General features: G+C 45.3%; 1 protein-coding gene across 1 annotated transcript in view; it reads left to right on the top strand.

Moving 5' to 3' along the window:
* Positions 1-5,735, top strand: part of Sply (Sphingosine-1-phosphate lyase) — a 108,935-nt gene extending 103,200 nt beyond the window's left edge. Inside the window, exon 13 of the mRNA XM_055063930.2 lies at positions 883-5,735. Within this exon, the coding sequence (XP_054919905.2) occupies positions 883-993 (111 nt within the window). The 3' untranslated portion in view covers positions 994-5,735. The remainder of the gene's footprint in view (positions 1-882) is intronic.
* The last annotated feature ends 9,176 nt before the right edge of the window (positions 5,736-14,911 follow it).

Genomic DNA, 14,911 nt, shown 5'->3' with positions numbered 1-14,911 from the left:
TTGAGAAAGTTCTGCCATTGTCAAACAGTGACTCTAACTCGGATGATGATGTGCCATGTGCTCCGGAGCCTTCACATGCGGACTCGAGCTTTTGCAGTCCTTGCATAGGCGTACAGCGACAGCACAAAACTGGTAAAAATACAGGCGTACTTGGTCGCACATAAGCGGAAGTGCAAGCAGCAATGAATCGTCCACTTATTCCTTGCACAGGGGCTATAAAATGTAAATAAAATTAGCTTTTTTTGGATACATTCGTTTTTTTCGGACATTCAATAGTTCGCACTTATTTACGTTCTCCGTGGAGTCTGAATTGTCATTTGTTGACTGTAAAAGTCTGGCTTCTCTGAATTTATGTTTCTAGTTTCATTTAGCAGTTGTCGTTATTACACCAGGAAGTAATTTAACTTATTACAAACCGCCGAGTGGAGCAGCAGCCTGGATGCCTATATGTTTTTTTGATGCCCCTTTATACACATCATCATTTGATTTTGATGTTTTTCTCAGCATGAACAGTTCATAACCGGTGCTCGGAAAGAGAGAAAATGCACGGAATAAAGCTTCGGAACATCTTCGATTACTTATTGTACTTCTGCAAACTTTCCTAAAGCACATATAGTACACCAAGCCAGTTGGACCCCTTCGGATAACCCCCGCTCTCCCGCACCATCTGTTGCAGAAAGAACACGACATTAATGAGTATTCTCTCTCGCTTAGAGGTCGGTTCATACACCTCTAATATTCTTCCACCATAGCATAAATATTAGAAACAAAATTCCCATTTTATGCTAGAGGAAAATTAGGAGCACATTGATATTTATATGTGAAATTTTTATTTTACATGTTCGTTCTTGACCTGATGATTTGCTTTTTATCTCATTGCAGGCTGCAATCTACGGCATGGCTCAAAGCATTCCTGATCGTTCTGTGATCGAAGAGCTGGCGCATGCTTACATTGACGCCTGCTATAGCACGCGTTACGTCCCACCGAGTTAACCTTGCGTCATGTTAGTTTTTGCCTAACATCACTTGTTGCCATTAGCTGCATTGGAACTGATATGAATGAAACAGTATTTAGTAAGCAGGCCTTACAATCACAACAGGGTTAAGGGGAGATGCACCTTCAAAATTCAGTTGTATTATTACATGAAGGATTGCGACACTTGAGGCCATGAAAGAGTTATGTTTGACCTCTCCGAAACTGTCACATGTTTTTACGTAAGTTTTATATATTTTGTTTAGTGCATGAAAATAAAATTTGCTTTTTGTGTTGACTAGTTGACAAGCCCTCTGCACATATTGCTGTGCTATGACCGACAAACTGTACTTCACTCCTTGGGTAATTTTTTGTGTGTGTATATGTAGAATACCTGAACATAATTTTGGTGCAAGATAATTAAACTTGTTATTTTTCGGGACGAAGGTGCTGCCTTTCGACCCACATCTCCCCTGTGCAACAGTGGCTGTCTTTGTGTGCATGATCACTCATGGGCTCATGAAAGAGTACACTGTTTTGGATTTTAGTTGTAACTGTAGAAAGGACGGTGCTTTTTAACTCTGTACATTAAAGGAGGCCACGAGGCCATGGCCTTCTCAGGTAAACTATTGTGGCTTGCTGTGCTTATAAAACAGATATACATGACAAATATTGAGAACTCCGCCTTGTTTATGCTGTCATTGATGTGCACTTGCTATTGGCATTCATCTACATTGTGAGGCTGAGATATGCAGCCTTTTCCTGAAACATTTTACCAGCTGTAAAAGGATTGCAATAGGTGCTTGTGTTGTGCAATGACAAGTTGCAGGTGCTTTGGATTCTTGCTTTAGTGCAAGACAAAGAATGCTTTCTTTTTGTAATGTTTTCCATCATTTGTGATTTTTTAGCTGAAATATCCAGTAATTTGTTTTTGACGTCACTTTCACATTGCCCTTGTATGCCAATTTATCTTTGGCTCTGAACAACTCATAGCTGCTAAACTGGTGTCAGTGAAGGTATCGTATTTTAGGAATACAGTGGAACGGACTCATGACAATGTAGTCAAGAGTGACGGAATACCGTCTGGTCAGGTAAAAGCATTGTTAGAAAAGCAGGTCAGTGACCAAGGTCAATATAAAAATAAAATGACGTTTCGGGATCCCTACGGATCCCTTGTTCACCTTGTATAACAATATTCAAGTGCCAAGAAAATTGCATTGTTATAATCAATAATTGGTGTGGCCGGGTTGCACAAAAAAAAAAAAGAAAACGAAAAGAGTGCAGACATCAAAACATTTTAGTTATACAAAACGACGTAGTTGAACCCACTTATAACAATTACCAATACTTGAATGTAACAGTGAGAAGACGTGGCACCTTGAATATTTCCGTGTTCCATTGATGGTTATAACAATTATGCAAATCTGGCTGCTGGGTGTCCGTGCTGAGAGGAAAAAAAAAGCGGAATTGTGGAAAAGAAAAAAAAAAATGCGACCACCATCTCCACCTCCATGCTCCACCTCCATGAGTCACCCATCGGTGTTGTCAGCGCAGTTGACCTGTGTTTTTAAAGCGTGGAAGGGAGACAGGAGAGAGGCACATGGGGCTGACGATGCAGCAAAAATGCGTGGGCACACATGGCACACAAAGCGGGAGTGGCGCCTCACATTTTTTTCCTGGATTTCCCATTCATTTCCGTCACGACAGAGGCACCCAATTGCCAGATTTAATTGTTATAATCATTAATGCAGCATGTGAACATCGCAGTGAGTACTTTATTTTAGCATAGAACACACACGAAAGTTTACAATGCCACGGCTGCTCATTGTTATATTCTATATATTGTTTAAAACCACTATTGGTGGGTTCGACTGTACACTGACGATTTTGGTGTCGCAATAAATTTCGCTACAAATACATAACAGTGTATGTTCTGGCATAGTCGTTGTGCTGTGCTTCGATTATAACGGTAAGGAGCTGCTTAGCAGTATCGTGCTGTACGCATCATATTTGAGCACTCAACTTTTATTTTCCACTTGTTCTCTCCTGTGTAAAAACCTGGTGTTTAAAAAAATACGACTGTTATCGATCCTTTGGATCTTTTGGGTATTGTGTATAGTATTGTGGTTGAATCAAATTGATGCACCAAGCACGTCATTCACCCCTGTGAATTTAGCCTCACAAGCCCAAACACCATTCTATGTCAAGAAAATTGAGAATTTTTTCACCTTTATTTCTGGGCATAGATAGTACATTCATACAAAAAAAAAAAAAAAAAAAAAGCGAGAGAGAGAGAGAAAAAAAAAGAAATCAATGCAATGTTATTTGAGTTAAGCTGTAATTAACTAATAATTATTTAGTACTAATTTTCGGAGCTATCTACAACTGAAGCTTCATTCCAGCATATCAGAAACGGTGCTATGAGCTTTGCGTTAAGTCTCGCACACTTAAGGCCTTGAAGAAGACAAGTCCACTTGTCGAAATTTTGGCTCCTGCTTTCACCTTGTTCTCGTTTTGCTCATTGTCTTGAATTTCCATCTCCCACCTTCGCTGTGTTTTCCCTACACTTAAATCAGTGTTTTGATGTATAGAACTTTGTGTATGAAACACTTTTTAAGACGAACTCCGTTAAGCCGAATTCTCGCATATAACGAACAGCATGGGATCATTTGTTTGGTTTTCCACAGAGTCAGTGCGAAAAAAAAAATCCGCTTAAGACGAACCGCCTCAGATGTGCACATCGGTTAAGAGGAACCTTCAGAGTGACCGCCACTGCTACCGATCCTGGAGGCTACCGTGTCTTGATGCGCCATGCCCGGGTGCGCGTGCATCGGAGGCCTGCGACGCACATTGCTCATGGACAGAGAAGAAAACAAAGGAGGAAACAAAAAGAGACAGTGACGTTTCACTTCATGAACGCGGGTGACGTGCAATAGTATGGCCGCTATAACGCATACGAAGCTATCGGCCCGCGGTGCACCTAGACTGTCAGCATTGCAGATCGTATTCAACACAAGGCTCGCACGGCCGCGCCACACGCAACAGCCACCGGAGTAGAACGACCCCTTGTAAACATTCGCTTACTAATTGACAAGCATGGTGTCAGCGTGCACAGACAAACATGAACACATCACATTCGATGACCGCAGACGCTCGCTGTCGAAATACTGGCAAGAGCAATCGTGGCAGCAGCAGCGAGTGAAGTGACCTCCGCGCTGTCTATCGCTTCAACGCAAGCTGAGCGGTGAGAACACAGCGCACGCAAAGCTACGAGCCATCGGCCCACCTAGACTGTGCCTCCAAAGCAGATCGCGTTCAAGATAAAGCCGGCGCGACCGCGCGCGGTCAAAGTACAACGCCCTCCTCCCTTCCCTCCCCGGTGCCATGCGCGCGATGAAAGATGGTGCGCTTCCCCCTTTGCGCATGTGAGATTGCGCCGCCATCATCGGCTCACTGTTGCTTGCTTTCACTCGCACACACAGTTTATGGCGCACGAGGACAATATTATCACGAGATGAACCTGGTACATCCGTATCGCAAACGAAACCTGTAGCAACTGCGAGAGAAAGTCAACCCAGCGTGCCTCTGCATACCTTCCTCCTCCGCGACGCTTCGCCTCGTTTCTCCTTCTCCACTTCGCTCAGCGTCACCTAGACTTTCCTCCAGGTTGCGTTGCTTTGCCGCGCGTTCAGCGCACACCTTCATACTTCCGTGAGCTGGAAGCCTGTACCGATGACCTTTGAGGCCGCAGATGCCCGCTTTAACTCCCTAGTGAAATTTTTCCAGCAGCACGAAGGCACAAAAGGATTTTTAAGGTCATTAGGTGAGATGACATCGTTTGTGGCTGCTTGCCGATTTGCACAGTAGCACCAAACATCCATCACAGACTGCACGAAACTTAGCAAGAGTACTACTTGCAGTTTTCTATGAAGTTCAGCTAAATAAGTGTTTTTTGTGTCATTTTTTCTCCGTTTTAAGTCTACTTCATTTACCGTTTTGAAGTAAGATATTTGGATGCACCTGGTCTTTTTGCCAATTATTATTATGATAAGACGAACTTCTGATAAGACAAATTTTCATGGTCCCTTTGAGTTCGTCTTCAACGGAGTCTACTGTATGTTGGCCTTTGAGGGCTTAGTGTTGCCAGGTTTAATTGTACTTCACCTTATATGCAAATTTAGCTATGCAGGGTGAACGTTCTACCACAAGGCTTAAGATTACGAGGAGGGTTTTAATCTTCTGTGCTAGTCACATTGGAAATGCTGTGTTTGAATACTTCACTGTGAAAAACACTGTGTATCTTGGTTTGTGAGTGCGTGTGTGTGTGTTGATGTTCTGGGTCTGTTTTTGCTTTGCTCACCTTTAATAGTACTTACGAGGGAACGTTTACACTGAAATGTGCACTTGTTGAATGTGGAATCTTCTAGTAAGTCTGGCTGCAGGATTGCCCTGCAGCCAGCACTGGGCTAGCAGAGACCACAGGCAATGCTATGATCAATTTTTGGCCTATTGCCCCCTGATATGTTGTTATATCTTCAGAATAACTTTATCACTAAGTGGTAGCTGTCACACAGCACACCTAATGTATCCTTTCAAGCTAGTGTTACGTTAGCTGACTTTCTTAACAGACTCCTTGTCATAACAGAGGCAGGGTGCTGCTTACATAGTATGTTATTTTTGTGCTGTTGACATTCACAAGCAGCCATGTTCTATATGGGAGCACTGGTGGGAACAACTGTTGAATAAACAATCATTATCGGTGCATGTGCGTCTCTCGATTCTTTCCACAAGTTCTACTATAATGTATTAGGAATTTTGATCTTCAAGGGACAGTGAAATTCTTTTGCATTATTGCCGGCTCCCTCACTTTATATCATGCACTGTTTTCTGTCTCTTGCACTGTGACTGGCTGATATAATGGTCCACGATGGCAATTGTCCCAGTCTAGAACCCTTGCATGGAAATCACCAGCAATGGTGGGTGATGGGGGGAGAAAGGAACAAGCAGGAAAGGTGAAATTGCACTACCTTCTATATAGAGTAGTATATATAGATTATCAGAATTAAGTTTAATTTGGAAGCAGGCAGTGACTCAACCTGGCAGCCTAAATGCATGGCAGTACCTTAAAATGAATGTTGTTGGAATAGGGCAACGAGTTACGGTCCTTGTTGCTGTGGTGGGGGCATAAAATTAAAAAATAAATGGCCTTTCTTTGCTAACATACAACTCTTTGCCACCAAAAAGCTGCTATTAGAACACTGAGAAAGTAAAATCTTCCAGGTTAAACTCATTTAGAGTCTCTCTGTGCTGTTGTTAAAGTGAATTGGCTTCTGGAAGGATCCGCGAGTAGCACTCGCCAGGAGGCTGCATTAGCTGGGAAAGGTTGAACAAAAATGGTGTATGGATGGCGTGCGTTGACAGGCGACCCTAGGCATTGGCAGGGCGCAGTGCGTATGCACTCCTTGTACACTGGTCTGCAGCAGTCTTATTGTTGAGCAATGCCATTGATTGCTTGTAATGCCCTAATCAGCACCATGTTTAAGTATTCCATATGTCATGGGACAGGTCTTTGACAACACTAGCCACTGGGCAGAGCATGTGTGTAATGGTAGCATAACTGTGGTTATCTGTTTGTCAGTGACTTCATAGCAGCTGACATGATGTGGCAGTCCTGACAAAGGAGAACATTCCCACGTAACCTTTGCCTCTGTGAGCTAAAGATATTGTCTTTGCCAGTGAAGGCAGCATGTCAGATGGTGACAGTGCAAGGCTTCCGTGTTGACGGCTGTCGTGTTTGAGCTGTGGACACAGCACTGCCAAAGAAGTGCCAACTGTCCCACGGCTAAATGAAACATGAGCACTGCGTACGAGTCGTGTACATGACCAGCAAAAAGAGACGAGTCCCAAAGGTACATAAAAGGCACATATTGAAAGAAAGAAACTAGGAAGAAGCATTACGTCAAGCAGCCAGCCTTTGTGAGCCAACACTCCGTGAAGCCATCCCATTTGATTTTTCTGTCTCAAAAGTCTGCCCAATACGTAACCCTGCAAATGCTTGGTTCCTGGTAGGTTTTAACTGATACACACTTGTTCTAGAATGCATCGGCAACTGCTATGCGCAACATTTTCTCCCGATATGCTTATGCAACTTCAGAAGTTTGTTGGAATCTATACATTTATAACTTACCACCGTCGTTGCAACCAAAGTATAAGAATAGTTGGGTAGTATTGAAAGTTGGGTGAGTTGGTGTGGTTCATTCTTAAACAGCACAAGAAGTTGAGGCATAAGAACCTGGAAAAACAAGACAGCACTGAGTATTAACAGAATTTTTTATTGAAAAGAAGAAATTCTATATAGGGTGATACACAACATTGGTGGCGATAAACACGCAATGAATCAACAAAACTATGGGGGCACTGAAGCAATTCTTAGGATGTGTTAATGAGAGAGCATTACTTGTCACTGAGTTATGTTGCGGCAGAATGTTGCATTGCTTCAGAGTGTAATGTTGCTGCTTATGAGGTCGCAACAACACTAGATGACAAACCGGCGATATTGCGATCTCTCGGCTGAGTTTTATTTGCAGAGTTCTCATTAAAGTAGTGTTTCACACCGCACATTGCGTTGAGTGTTCATTCTTGATGACACCACTTTGCCGAGCAGCACCATGGTGTTGACACTACATTTCTTCATCAAGAGAGAGAGAGAGAATAAACATTTTTATTGGGTGAATGAAGCTTTGGAGAGGCGTTCTCATTCCAGAATGCCTTGAGCTCGGGCCGTGTCCTGGGCCCTCGCAATCAGCCGTTGCTGATCCTCGAGGTCGGAGCTGGCCAAGGCTCTCTCCCAAAGCTCGTTAGTGTGGTAAGGGTTCGGAGGATTTAATGGTGCCGCTCTGCAACCTCCTACTATGTGCCTGAGGGACCCAGGCTCTAGGCAGAAGCGGCATTGCGGAGAGAATTGTGTAGGGTCTATGAGGTGATTTCTAGTTGGGTGGCGAACTCCGCCTCGTACTCTGGGGAGAGATGTTGTAGTCATCGTCTGACGGATGCCTGCGTCACATTGCACCTTATTTGTCGTCGTCATTCATGAGCTCCAGCGGTGGTTTCTGTGGGTACCCGACAATGCGAAATGCAGAGTGAGCGGCTGCAGCTCTCTGTGCTCGCTCCGCAGTAGAGACCTGTTGGCTCCCTGCTCCACAGCCACTCGCCCTGCCATCTAGTGAATAGCCCACCAGGCAGAGTCCAACAACGTGCACAGACTTGAAGATATTCACCAATGTTGCACGATGTAATGGTGGTGCAGTCGGCACTCGACACTGAGTGGTAGCAGTGGCGGTGGGGCAGAGGATCAAATCCTCACCGTGGTCCATGGGCACTTTTTATTGTGATAGCAATTACATGGACACTTCAGGCGCATTTGCCGTCGTCGTCTCCGTGATGTTCCGTATAAAGCCTAAAGGTGATAACGCCATGGTCGCGCGTTGTATGCTGTATGTGGGAGTGAAAGCACGCGAGGCAAACCAACGATCGCGGCTCAATCTGGCGCGCGCGAAGGAAAACTCGGAGAGCCAACGCGCCGTCTTCCGTCGCGCGAAATGCGTGGGGGGATGGGAGGGAGGGAGGGGCGGTGGCGTTGTGCTGCGGCAGCAACTGCGCATTTCGCGACCGGGCACAAGGGGAACTGACGACGATCGCGGGTCAATCTCGCGCGCCATATATGGAGGCAAGCGGGGAGGCAGCGGCTTCGACTCCGCCAACAAGTGCGTACTTTGCACGACCGCGCGCGACGTATCCTTAAAGTGATCTGCAGACGCCTCATACCTTTCTGTGCGCTGTGTTCTTGCCGCTCTTGCGTTGAAGCGATATATACCGCACGAAGGCCACTTTGCTCGCTGCTGCTGCCGCGCTTGCTCACACCAACGTTTTGACAGCGAGTGTCCACGCACATCGAGTGTGGTATCGTAAGCGCAGACACCATGCTTGTTTATTCACTTAGTAAGCGAATGTTTTCAAGTTTATACGACCGACAAAACTACTATCCTTACTTCGATTCGATCGTATATATCTGTGCACTAATTTGCTCTCGTAATCGATAGCAAGGACACAGATTCATGTTACACAAATCCTCTCCAAGGACAGATGTGAACGTAGCTATAGATGTTCTTAAATTGAAATGCACGAAAGGATTCGTGTAGCGGGTGGCCAAATATCGCTCTGGCTGCTCAGGACGAATGTACAGCGCCACCATTTCTGCGCAAAAGAATCGGTCCTATTGTGGGGTGATGCAATATTACGTTCGCTCTTGTGTTCTCCCATTGCAATGACCGCAATTAATCCACTGAATGCATGAAAGCGACGAGTTCGATAGGGACCACATTGATTTAATGAATCAATGCTTGATTGCCAACGAGAACTAACAGTTGCGGATTATGTAGACATGGAAATACTGGAAGCGATATGTTGATAATGAACAAAAGAGATGTGAGCGTGATTGCAATCACACTCTGTAAGACAAATTTATGTTATGAGTTGTGCGGCACTAACATTGTGTTGTTCGTCATTCGCGAATACAGATATCATCATCATCAGCCTAGTTACGCCCACTGCAGGGCAAAGGCCTCTCCCATACTTCTCCAACTAACCCGGTCATGTACTAATTGTGGCCATGTTGTCCCTGCAAACGTCTTAATGTCATCCGCCCACCTAACTTTCTGCCGCCCCCTACTACGCTTTCCTTCCCTTGGAATCCAGTCCGTAACCCTTAATGACCATCGGTTATCTTCCCTCCTCATTACATGTCCTGCCCATGCCCATTTCTTTTTCTTGATTTCAACTAAGATGTCATTTACCCGCGTTTGTTCCCTCACCCGATCTGCTCTTTTCTTATCCCTTAACGTTACACCTATCATTCATCTTTCCATGGCTCGTTGCGTCGTCCTCAATTTCAGCAGAACCCTTTTCGTAAGCCTCCAGGTTTCTGCCCCGTAGGTGAGTACTGGTAAGACACAGCTGTTATACACTTTCCTCTTGAGGGATAATGGCAACCTGCTGTTCATGATTTGAGAATGCCTGCCAAACGCACCCCAGCCCATTCTTATTCTTCTGGTTATTTCAGTCTCATGATACGGATCCGTGGTCACTACCTGCCCTAAGTAGATGTATTCCCTTACCGCTTCCAGTGCCTCGCTACCTATCGTAAACTGCTGTTCTCTTCCGAGACTGTTAAACATTACTTTAGTTTTCTGTAGATTAATTTTCAGACCCACCCTTCTGCTTTGCCTCTCCAGGTCAGTGAGCATGCATTGCAATTGGTCTCCTGAGTTACTAAGCAAGGCAATATCATCAGCGAATCGCAAGTTGCTAAGGTATTCTCCATCAACTTTTATCCCCAATTCTTCCCACTCCAGGTCTCTTAATACCTCCTGTAAACACGCTGTGAATAGCATTGGAGATATCGTATCTCCCTGTCTGACGCCTTTCTTTATTGGGATTTTGTTGCTTTCTTTGTGGAGGATTACGGTGGCTGTGAAACCGCTATAGATAGCTTCCAGTATCTTTACATATGGCTCATCTACACCCTGATTCCGTAGTGCCTCCATGACTGCTGAGGTTTCGACTGAATCAAATGCTTTTTCGTAATCAATGAAGGCTATATATAAGGGTTGGTTATATTCCGCATATTTCTCTATCACCTGATTGATAGTGTGAATATGGTCTATTGTTCAGTAGCCTTTACGGAATCCTGCCTGGTCCTTTGGTTGACAGAAGTCTAAGGTATTCCTGATTCTATTTGAGATTACCTTAGTAAATACTTTGTAGGCAACGGACAGTAAGCTGATCGGTCTATAATTTTTCAAGTCTTTGGCGTCCCCTTTCTTATGGATTAGGATTATGTTAGCATTCTTCCAAGATTCCGGTACGCTCGAAGTTATGAGGCATTGCGTATACAGGGTGGCCAGTTTCTCTAGAACAATCTGCCCACCATCCTTCAACAAATCTGCTGTTACCTGATCCCAGTGGCCTTCCCCCTTTAGATAGCTCCCAAAGCTTTCTTTACTTCTTCCGGCGTTACCTGCGAGATTTCGAATTCCTCTAGGCTATTCTCTCTTCCACTATCGTCGTGGGTGCCACTGGTACTGTATAAATCTCTATAAAACTCTTCAGCCACTTGAACTATCTCATCCATATTAGTAACGATATTGCCGGCTTTGTCTCTTAACGCACACATCTGATTCTTGCCTATTCCTAGTTTCTTCTTTACTGCTTTTAGGCTTCCTCCGTTCCTGAGAGCCTGTTCAATTCTATCCATATTATAGTTCCTTATGTCCGCTGTCTTACGCTTGTTGATTAACTTAGAAAGTTCTGCCAGTTCTATTCTAGCTGTAGGGTTAGAGGCTTTCATACATTGGCGTTTCTTGATCAGATCTTTCGTCTCCTGCGATAGCTTACTGGTTTCTTGTTTAACGGCGTTACCACCGACTTCTATTGCGCACTCCTTAATGATGCCCATAAGATTGTCGTTCATTGCTTCAACACTATGGTCCTCTTCCTGGGTTAAAGCCGAATACCTGTTCTGTAGCTTGATCCGGAATTCGTATATTTTTTCTATTATCGCTAACTCCTTGATCGGCTTCTTATGTAGCAGTTTCTTCCGTTCCCTCCTCAAGTCTAGGCTAATTCGAGTTCTTACCATCCTATGGTTACTGCAGCGCACCTTGCCGAGCACGTCCACATCTTGAATGATGCCAGGGTTAGCGCAGAGTATGAAGTCTATTTCATTTCTAGTCTCGCCATTCGTGCTCCTCCACGTCCACTTTCAGCTATCCCGCTTGCGGTAGAAGGTATTGATCATCCGCATATTATTCTGTTCCGCAAACTCTACTAATAACTATCCCCTGCTATTCCTAGTGCCTATGCCATATTCCCCCACTGCCTTGTCTCCAGCCTGCTTCTTGCCTACCTTGGCATTGAAGTCGCCCATCAGTATACTGTATTTTGTTTTGACTTTACCCATCGCCGATTCCACGTCTTCATAGAAGCTTTCGACTTCCTGGTCATCATGACTAGATGTAGGGGCGTAGACCTGTACAACCTTCATTTTGTACCTCTTATTAAGTTTCACAACAAGACATGCCACCCTCTCGTTAATGCTATAGAATTCCTGTATGTTACCAGCTATGTTCTTATTAATCAGGAATCCGACTCCTAGTTCTCGTCTCTCTGCTAAGCCCCGGTAGCACAAGACGTGCCCGCTTTTTAGCACTGTATATGCTTCTTTTGGCCTCCTAACTTCACTGAGCCCTATTATATCCCATTTATTGCCCTCTAATTCCTCCAATAGCACTGCTAGACGCGCCTCACTAGATAACGTTCTAGCGTTAAACGTTGCCAGGTTCATATTCCAATGGCGGCCTGTCCGGAGCCAGGCATTCTTAGCACCCTCTGCAGCGTCGCAGGTCTGACCGCCGCCGTGGTCAGTTGCTTCGCAGCTGCTGGGGACTGAGGGCCGGGGTTTGATTGTTGTGTTCATATAGGAGGTTGTGGCCAAGTACTGCACCAGGGTGGCCAATCCTGCTCTGGTGAGAGAGTGCGTTACCGGTTCTGGTCACCGGGATCAGGCCGCACTCCAGGCCTGTTCGTGCAATTTTCTCAACACACGGTTTTTTTTTTCTGGTATTTTCCGGTGGAGAATTGTGCGGCCCGGGATTTGAATCACGGTCCTCTTGCACGGGAGGCGGATACTGTACCGTCCCCGCAGGAGTTAAATTTAAAAATAAATTGTGGGATTTTACGTGACAAAACCACTTTCTGATTATGAGGCACGCCGTAGTGGAGGACTCCGGAAATTTCGACCACCTGGGGTTCTGTAACGTGCACCTAAATCTAAGTACACGGGTGTTTTCGCATTTCGCCCCCATCGAAATGCGGCCGCCGTGGCCGGGATCCGATCCCGCGACCTCGTGCTCAGCAGTCTCACACCATAGCCACTGAGTAACCACGGCGGGTCCCGCAGGAGTTGTACGCCTCATTTAATATACAGTGGTGCCCTATTTGATCAGTCAAGGTGGACCAATCTGAGCTCGGTTATACCGCACGAATGGCACTCGGCTAGAGAACCTGGTATTTATGACCTGCACATGTGAGGCCATACATATTTGAAGATATGTATCTTCCTTTTTTTTAGGAGGGTTCCCGTACAGTGATAAAATAAAGGAAAATACATTAAAAGAAAGAAAAAAAAAGAAAGAAAAAGGGGCGAAAAAAAGGAACATAACAGGTGATTTGAACTCGTGACCCTTCGATGTTGCCCGGAAAGATAGCTCAGTCAGTTGGTTCGTGAGGCCCCAGGCTTCTTTCAAGCGCCACAGCTCCTGCTCCGAGCCTCACACTTACGTGGAAAGGGACTCATGTTGTCCGCGCTAGTCGGAAGGCATACTTTCTTGGAAAAATGGCTGCCCGAGGAGAAGAGCGAACTCGAGTGGCTTTAGAGACAAGGAAAACTGCCTTAAAATATTTAGACTTGAGGGAAAGCTTCGTTAACAAACTATAACACGGCAATCAGAACTCGAATACGACGAGAGAAATTATTGAGACGTGGAAAATTTCCTTGAAATAAATATGGTTTGCGAGACAAATGCTTGTAAGTATTGAACCTCTTAAAAGATGAGGGGAAATTTGCGCTCACCGAGAGGGCATCGTCCGTACGAGACCACCACCAGGCACCTTACTGAGACGTGGAGAGCTTTGCGGCCGGAACAAAGCCTCCCGTCCCCGCCGTCCAAGAGGGGGAAACGCGCTTTCCGATCGCTCAAGGTGGCGCGGACATAGTATAACTCTAGCGTAGAAACGCACTAAATCAGAAACAAGCTTTGTAGGCTTCGGCAGAAAACTATTGCTGTGTGGTATCTCATGTTTTTGTACATCCACACTCTTCGATTACTTCATTAGAATCGTGCACCTACTCAACACGTCGCTGCTCGGGTTACCTTCATATATATTTTAAATAGCGCACTTCATTGTCTCATCGTATCGGGATGAACACCACCTATGCGTGTGAGTAAACCAACGAGCAGAGGCCCTAAGGTAAGTACATTAACCTCCATACAAAGTAGAGACCCTATCATACTACAGTACCGCAGAAGCTCCCTGACGCTGCATCCGCGTCCAGCATTCTCGCTCGTGGGTGCATTGTCGTTCTAAATAAACTGAATCCTCTCTAGATGAGTAGGTGTGCTTCTATTAAAGAAAAATAAAATGCAGGTACTGGTAAACCAGCATGCCTTAGTATAATTATGAACACGCCCGCTTTGAACGATGCAAGGAGTACTCGATTAGCAAGGCGTTCACACGGTAAAAAAATAACAAAGAAAAAAGAGAGTACGGGCACCAGGCTCGTCGATGACGTCGCCTAGACAGAACAAAATTTAATATGTAGAAAACTTCATGTAGAGCTCACGCATTATCGGAATCGATATAATGCGAAACGTTTTCCAAGTAGGAGCACGGTTTCGAGTTCAAAGCTTTAGAAGGCGGAAAAACATGTTTTTGTGAGGAAAGCGGCTGTTCGTGTGACGCGATCGTGCATGTGACGACCACATCAATAGGACCATGACGATGGCATGACGCCGGCGGCGGGAAGACAGTCTGAGGTGAAGAAACGTTACGGCTTGTTCCGTTACGAAAGGTAACGATTCCGGACGTATACAGTACCATGTCGCACAGCGTCTTCGTAGCGTCAACTCTACGAGGAGAGTACTGGGGAATGTGATACGACCCGGAAGGCAGTGCAATCTAACGCGTCTTTGACTGCTAGCCACAAGAAGGCAAGAGTGGAAGAAACTGGCACGCTGCCACTCGTACGCATGCGACAGACACGGTGAAAGTTTGGCCGAATGGAAACATGCTTGCGCGCGTACACCTGCTTGCTCGTACTCT

Source organism: Dermacentor andersoni, chromosome 1, assembly GCF_023375885.2.
Source record: "Dermacentor andersoni chromosome 1, qqDerAnde1_hic_scaffold, whole genome shotgun sequence".
In the NCBI taxonomy this organism is placed as follows: Eukaryota; Metazoa; Arthropoda; class Arachnida; order Ixodida; family Ixodidae; genus Dermacentor; species Dermacentor andersoni.
The sequence above is the reverse complement of the archived record's forward strand: the minus strand, read 5'-3'. Positions and strand labels throughout refer to the sequence as shown.